This window comes from Lethenteron reissneri, unplaced genomic scaffold, assembly GCF_015708825.2.
Source record: "Lethenteron reissneri isolate LAM-NWPU_2019-01 unplaced genomic scaffold, ASM1570882v1 scaffold_1581, whole genome shotgun sequence".
Taxonomy (NCBI): domain Eukaryota; kingdom Metazoa; phylum Chordata; class Hyperoartia; order Petromyzontiformes; family Petromyzontidae; genus Lethenteron; species Lethenteron reissneri.
This window is the reverse complement of record NW_026891313.1, coordinates 109,346-116,927: the sequence shown is the minus strand read 5'-3', so window position 1 is coordinate 116,927 and position 7,582 is coordinate 109,346. Positions and strand designations below refer to the sequence as shown.

Sequence of the window (7,582 nt, the reverse complement as noted above, 5' to 3'; positions counted from 1 at the left end):
GTGATGAGTCTATGGGTCTCTGTGTGGTGAGTCTATGAATCTGTGTGTGATGAGTCTATGGGTCTCTGTGTGATGAGTCTGTGGGTCTCCGTGTGATGAGTCTGTGGGTCTGTGTGGTGAGTCTGTGGGTCTCTGTGTGGTGAGTCTATGGGTCTCTGTGTGATGAGTCTATGGGTCTCTGTATGATGAGTCTGTGGGTCTCTGTGTGGTGAATCTGTGGGTCTCTGTGTGATGAGTCTGTGGGTCTCTGTGTGGTGAGTCTGTGGGTCTCTGTGTAGTGAGTCTATGGGTCTCTGTGTGATGAATCTATGGGTCTCTTGTGTGGTGAGTCTATGGGTCTCTGTGTAGTGATTCTATGGATCTGTGTGATGAGTCTATGGATCTGTGTGTGATGAGTCTGTGGGTCTCTGTGTGATGAGTCTGTCGGTCTCTATGTGATGAGTCTGTGGGTCTCTGTGTGATGAGTCTGTGGGTCTCTATGTGATGAGTCTGTGGGTCTCTGTGTGATGAGTCTATGGGTCTGTGTGATGAGTCTATGGGTCTCTGTGTGGTGAGTCTATGAATCTGTGTGTGATGAGTCTATGGGTCTCTGTGTGATGAGTCTGTGGGTCTCCGTGTGATGAGTCTGTGGGTCTGTGTGGTGAGTCTGTGGGTCTCTGTGTGGTGAGTCTGTGGGTCTCTGTGTGGCGAGTCTGTGGGTCTCTGTGTGGCGAGTATGTGGGTCTCTGTGTAGTGAGTCTATGGGTCTCTGTGTGATGAGTCTATGGGTCTCTGTATGAGTCTGTGGGTCTCTGTGTGATGAGTCTGTGGGTCTCTGTGTGGTGAGTCTGTGGGTCTCTGTGTAGTGAGTCTGTGGGTCTCTGTGTGATGAATCTATGGGTCTCTTGTGTGGTGAGTCTATGGGTCTGTGTAGTGATTCTATGGATCTGTGTGATGAGTCTATGGATCTGTGTGTGATGAGTCTGTGGGTCTCTGTGTGGTGAGTCTGTGGGTCTCTGTGTGGTGAGTCTATGGGTCTCTGTGTGGTGAGTCTGTGGGTCTCTGTGTGATGAGTCTGTGGGTCTCTATGTGATGAGTCTGTGGGTCTCTGTGTGATGAGTCTGTGGGTCTCTGTGTGATGAGTCTATGGGTCTCTGTGTGATGAGTCTATGGGTCTCTGTGTGGTGAGACTATGAATCTGTGTGTGATGAGTCTATGGGTCTCTGTGTGATGAGTCTGTGGGTCTCTGTGATGAGTCTGTGGGTCTGTGGTGAGTCTGTGGGTCTCTGTGTGGCGAGTCTGTGGGTCTCTGTGTGATGCGTCTGTGGGTCTCTGGGTGGTGAGTCTGTGGGTCTCTGTGTGATGAGTCTGTGGGTCTTGAACGGATTGTTTTCTCGCTTACCCCTTATGACGTTTCAAAGGTTGCGATTCGCCCAAGATGGCGCTTCACTTCTGCCGGATTTTGAGAGCGGACGGGGCTTGGTCCGAGTCCTTGTTTGTGTAAAGTAGTAACTCGGCAGGAGACGACTTCACGGGTAGCACACTCTTTATTTTCACCAACTTGTAGTTACACGGATGACTAACACCCACTTAGCTACACGGGTGACCAACACCCACTCAGCTACACGGGTGACTAACACCCACTCAGCTACACGGGTGACCAACACCCACTCAGCTACACGGGTGACTAACACCCACTCAGCTACACGGGTGACCAACACCCACTCAGCTGTACTGACACGGGCTCTTACGCCCCGTAGCCTTCCGGGACACACCCAGCCGGGGTGCCCGTCTCGGCTCTGGGTACCACCGTCCCGACCCACACGGGCGTCGGACTACGGTCCCCCCAGTCTCGGCTCCGAGCCACACAGGGCCCCGGTCCCCACAAGGACGGCGGGACTAGGGGTCTCGGGCCCCTACCTCCTCCACCCCGTCTTCAACTGGTTAACACTGACCACGAGTGCTCTCGCGCGTCCCCCTTTATACCCCTCCTGCGGACGTCGCTGAGAGTACCCACTTATCTGACCAATCACTGCGCACTCGCTACGATCCTCTTTTCCCAGCTTGTGTGAGCGCGCCTCACCACCGGCGCGCGCGTCCATGCCACGCCCACACCGCGTGCCCAACCCCGCGCCCCGTGATCCATCACTGCCGGCGCACGTCAATACCACCACTACATTTGCATTCAATAAAAGTCCACAAAGTGGTCGGGAAAACTACGGCGGAGTATCTCTTCGTGTTCGGCGTTGCGTGGCGTTTTTTTTACGTTTGAAATGAAGGTTTAGTGCGTGGTGTCCCGTCATGGCACCTTCTTGTCGGTGTCAAAGTGTACATCAGCCGCACCCAGTTTACACAACAAAGGCTCATTCCTAACAGCGTGCTTCAGCCGCACCGAACCTCACAACAATAATATTCAGGGCCTACCTTGGCTCCTCCCACCCTCAACCAGTATATATACAAGTACTGTGTTCTTGGAATTTCTCTCACTTGATACAGCTGTCGTGCTGTGACGGTTCCACCTGAAGACGGAAGCGATTTTAATTTTATTTTACCAATTAAAATTTTTTACCTACCTGGTGACTTTACCGAAAAAACCTAAGAATCTGTAACGACGGCTTGGCGCACTTCTCTTGAGACGGCACTTCACTGCAGACGCGGCGACTTGGCATCGGCCGGAGATCCCCGCCGCGGGAGACTCGCGGCTCCCGTGGCGGGGATCTCCCCCTCGTACGGCAGCACGTGGCCCCCCTCGCCCCCCTTCGCAATCGCGCGACAAATCAAATCCGCCATTTTTTTTGTCGCAAAATATAATTGACGTTTATTGGCGCCCATTTTATTCCCTCACAAAATGTGTGCGCAGTGACGGGGTTTGCCACCTGTCACTGCGCACACTGCTCACCACGCCCCCCGACAGACCTGTTCCTCTTCACCTGAGGACGGCTGCTTGCGTTGTGGCCGAAATTCGTGAGAATTAATTAATGTTTTATTTTTATTATTTTATTACTTCCATTCTACGTGACGACTTTACTGAAAGAACCAAGAAAAACCTGTTGACTGTGGGGGTTAACTAGAGGTGCGGGTGCGTCATACAACGGCCGAACCCACAAGGGGCACGTTAACTGGGGCAAGGCTCAAGGTGGGGATTCACTGGGAAGCTCCTGGAACCAGCGAGAGAGTTCCAGAGGTGGGCGTGGCCACGCTGGGCAAATATAAGGGAGAGGCAAGTGGGGGTTTGGGGCTGTCGTGGTGGTCTCGGGTCAAGGCTGTCGTCGCTGTCATCACTGCCGTCTCTTCGTCGTCGTCGTCGTCGCACAGCCAGCCAGCTATAGAGTTGTACGTCGCCGGTGTGGCTGTACGGGTGGCAAAGCTCTACGTGGCCCGGCGTGTATGTTACTCCGTGAGCCTGTCCGGAGCGTGTCGAGAAATCAAGTTAGCCGAGACAACCACGACACCACACGCCGTACAATAACAGCCACGTAGGGCGATACACCCACCTGCACGACAGGCTTTCGTCTGAATTCACATAGCCAGGCCTTGCCAGCACGCCGGCTCTGGCTAAATGTCCTCACGGAATGCTTTTCCCCGGTCGCCCGAGGGGCCGGTTGATTTCAATTTTCGGTTGACTTGGACCCAGCGGCTTGACATTCAACGTCTCCTGCGTCGTCCTCCTTCCCCAGCTCGTGGCTGGGCAGCCTCAGCCGGGCGCGCAGAACCGCGCCGTGCAGCGCCGCCGCCGCCGCCGCACCCTCCTCCAGCTGCGGCTCGCGGTGGGGAGGGAGGGAGGGGAATCCGGTGAGCTGCAAAGCTCTTTGCGGCAGGGCGGCGGTGCGGGTCGTCACAAAGTCACGGCGACAAAACAAAGCGGAGCGATCCGTCCTCCGTGAGGTGTCACGTGCGACCGGGCTGCGGTGCGTGTGTGTGTGTGCATGTGTGTGTGTGGTGCGTGTGTGCGTGTGTGTGTACGTGTGTGTGCGTGTGTGTGTCTATGTGTGCACGTGTGTGCGTGTGTGTCTATGTGTGTGTGTGCGTGTGTGTGTGCGCGTGTGTGTGTCTATATGTGTGTCTATGTGTGTGTGCGTGTGTGCGCGTGTGTGCGTGTGTGTGCGTGTGCGTGTACGTGTGTGCGTGTGTGTGTCCGCGTGTGCGCGTGTGTGCGTGCGTGTGTGCGTGCGTGTGTGTCTATGTGCGTGCGTGTGCGTGTGTGTGTCTATGTGTGTGCGTGTGTGTGTGCGTGTGTGTCTATGTGTGTGCGTGCGTGTGGGGAGCGGTAGTGTAGCGGTTAGCGCTACGCTGCGCTATGAACCTGGAGACCCGGGTTCGATTCCCGCTCACGGCCAACACCAGTGATGATTATCTGAACCGGTCCTGGGCCTCCCCTAGGTCGACTCAGCTTCAAATGAGTACCTGGTGCGGTGTGTAGTAAACATCGCCACTGGGAAAGTGTGTGTGCGCGTGTAGTAGGAGGCACATGTGGTGCATCAGTCAGTCATCTCGGTCAGTCGACCCGTGGCACCTGCTGGGTCTGCCCCGTGACCTCCTGCCAGCGGGCGTTCGATACTTCACGTGGCCTCAAGGTGCACATGGCCTGGCACAAGCGCCGTGGTGACGTCACCGCCACTTAGTGGCGAATGGCGAGGATTGGTATTGGCACCGGGTGAAAGTGTGTGTTTGCGTGTGTGAACATGAGTGTGCAGTCCTGGGCCTCCCCTAGGTCGACTCAGCCTCAAATGAGTACCTGGTGCGGTGTGTCAACATCGCCACTGGGGAGACAAAGGCGGCCGGGCATGGTGCTGGCCACCCACCCCCTCGTTCGTGTGCCGTTCCGGCCTTCATAGGTGCTCGCTAACAGCACTTGCCCCTACAGTCTGTTAAGGCTACACGGGGGTTCTATGTCAACGCCGGCCTCGGGAACGAATTGTGTCCGTGGTGCAACAGAAACATCGAGACGAGGTCGTACCTTCATCCGGATCCGTCCAACTCCAAGCTCCGAGTGCGTGTCCCACGTGACGGAGAAGCAATGGCGGACGTGTCCGTAGCACTTGATGTCCGCCAGCTTGAGGGTCACCGCCGTGGCGTCTGCTGCCACACAAGGAAGCGGCACTCTGCACATCGCCCACAGACCCCCCCACAACCTGCAGCCTGCACCCCCCTCTGTGGGTCTCTGTGGGTCTCTGCGGGTCTCTGTGGGTCTCTGCGGGTCGATGGGACTCTGCGAGTCACCGTTTGTCACTCATTTAGCGTAGGCTACGGGTAGGGAATCAAAACCCGCTTGCGACCTCTGCCGCCGCCGCCACCTGCCTGCGAGTGGCCCCGTCGCGGGGCTCGCGAAGCGCAGGCTCCCGGCGTGGACGTAGACGCGGCAGGGCCCCGCACGCACCTCCGCCGCCCCGCGGCGGCTCCACAGCCGCCCTTCCCACGCGGCCAGCGGCGGCCCGGCCCCGCCGCCCGCCGCCGGCAGGAGGTGAGCCCGCAGGGCCCCCAGCCAGGCCCGTCTCTGGGCCTCGTCGTCGGCGGCCAGGGCGAGGTACCCCGCGTCGGCGAAGACCGCCAGGCCGTACGGGGCCCGCGCGTCCGAGCGCTCCACCGCCGCCCCTAGCCCGCCGAGGGGCAGGACGCGGGGCGGCGGGCGGAGGAGCAGGCGGGCGAGGCGGGCGAGGCGGGCGAGGCGGGCCGGGCAGGTCGGGGTGGGGGAGCGGGAGGAGGCGGGGGGTGGGGGCGCCCCGCCCCCCCAGGCCAGGCAGCTCTCCCGGGGGCTGCGGTAGCACTGGAGGAGGGGGGCTACGGTCCCGTCGCCCCCACGCAGCACGAAGAAGCGGCGGTGGCCACTTGGCCGCTCGGTGAGGAAGCCGCTGAACAGCACGGAGCTCCAGCGGAGCCACGGAGCTCCAGCCGGCGGTGGCGGTGGTGATAGTGGTGGTGATGGTGGTGGTGGTGATGGTGGTGATAGTGGTGATAGTGGTGGTGGTGTTAGTGGTGGTGGTGATAGTGGTGGTGGTGATGGTGGTGATGGTGGCGGTGGTGATAGTGGCGGTGGTGGTGATAGTGGTGATAGTGGTGATAGTGGTGATGGTGTTAGTGGTGGTGGTGACAGTGGTGGTGGTCGTGGTGTTAATGGTGGTAATGGTGACAGTGGTGGTGGTAGTGGTGGTGTGGGCGATGGCGGTGGTGATGGTGGTAGTGGTGGTGATGGCGATAGTGGTCGTGGTCGTGGTGGTGGTAGTGTGGGTGATGGCGGTGGTGATTGTGGTAATGGTGGTGATAGTGTGGTTGATGACAGTGTTGATGGTGATAGTGGTGGTAAAGGTGGTGGTGATGGTGGTGATAGTGTGGGTGATGGCGGTGTTGATGATGGTGATAATGGTGGTGGTGATGGTAGTGTGGGTGATGGTGATTGCAGTGATGGATGTATGTTGCAACCACGTTCGCATTCTATAGTGCCCACCATGACAAGCGGAGGTGCATGGGGTGGTGATGTAGTGACGCTGGTTATTTTGCTCAAGTGGTGATGGTGGTAATGATGATGGTGATGGTGGTGACGGTGGTGTGGTGACGACGGTGTGGTGATGGTGGCCGTTTTGGTATCGGTGTGGTAATGGCGTAGAGAGATCGCGACGGTGCGATGATTGTGAGTGTGCTGATGGTGGTATGGAGATGGTGGCGTGGTGATGGTGACGGTGGCGTGGTGATGGTGATGCGGTAATGGTGATGACGGTGTAATGATGGTGTGGTGATGGTGGTGATGGTGGTGGTGATAGTGGTGATGGTGGTGGAGTGCTGGTAGTAGCGACATTGCGTGAGTGTGTGTGAGTTTACGTGTGTGGGTGGGTATGTGTAAGTGTGTGAGTGTGAGTGCGAGTGTGGGTGGGTGTGAGTGCGTGTGAGTGTGTGCGTGGGTGTGTGTGAGTGTGTGTGAGTTTGCGTGTGTGGGTGGGTATGTGTGAGTGCGTGTGTGTGAGTGTGGGTGGGTGTGTGAGTGCGTGTGAGTGTGTATGCGTGAGTGTGCGTGTGTGAGTGCGTGTGTGAGTGTGTGTGTGGGTGTGTGTGAGTGTGTGTGCGTGTGTGGGTGTGTGTGGGTGCGTGCGTGTGAGTATGTGTGTGTGTGTGTCAGTGTGTGTGTGTCAATGTGTGTGTGTCAACGTGTGTGTGTCAATGTGTTTGTGTCAATGTGTGTGTGTCAGTGTGTGTGTGTCAATGTGTGTGTGTCAATGTGTGTGTGTCAGTGTGCGTGTGTCAATGTGCGTGTGTCAGTGTGTGTGTGTCAGTGTGTGTGTGTCAGTGTGTGTGTGTGTCAGTGTGTGTGTGTCAATGTGTGTGTGTCAGTGTGTGTGTGTCAGTGTGTGTGTGTCAATGTGTGTGTGTCAGTGTGTGTGTGTCAGTGTGTGTGTGTCAGTGTGTGTGTGTCAATGTGTGTGTGTCAGTGTGTGTGTCAATGTGTGTGTGTCAGTGTGTGTGTGTCAATGTGTGTGAGTCAATGTGTGTGTGTCAATGTGTGTGTGTCAGTGTGTGTGTTGTTGCCTCTTCCACTACTGAATTGTCCTGCACACCAGACGATGTAGTTAACATCCTGGGGAGAGAGACTCCAAACTCCAAACACAGCAGCAGC

The 7,582-nt window shown here is 57.2% G+C and overlaps 1 protein-coding gene across 2 annotated transcripts; it reads right to left on the bottom strand.

Annotated features, from left to right (window-relative positions):
* Positions 1-2,790: 2,790 nt before the first annotated feature.
* Positions 2,791-7,171, bottom strand: LOC133362696 (proline-rich protein 36-like). Of its 2 annotated transcripts, XR_009757524.1 has the most exons (4): positions 5,278-7,171; positions 4,937-5,055; positions 3,474-3,734; positions 2,791-3,382 (listed from the first exon to the last, which is right to left on the bottom strand). XR_009757524.1 is itself a non-coding variant. In XM_061581617.1 (3 exons), exons 1-3 carry the CDS (start codon positions 6,767-6,769, stop codon positions 3,588-3,590), a joined length of 1,758 nt encoding a protein of 585 aa, XP_061437601.1. In that variant the 5' UTR covers positions 6,770-7,171; the 3' UTR covers positions 2,791-3,587. The 2 variants fall into 2 exon arrangements, 1 of the variants encoding a protein (XP_061437601.1); XM_061581617.1 differs by having other exon boundaries at positions 2,791-3,734.
* Positions 7,172-7,582: the final 411 nt, after the last annotated feature.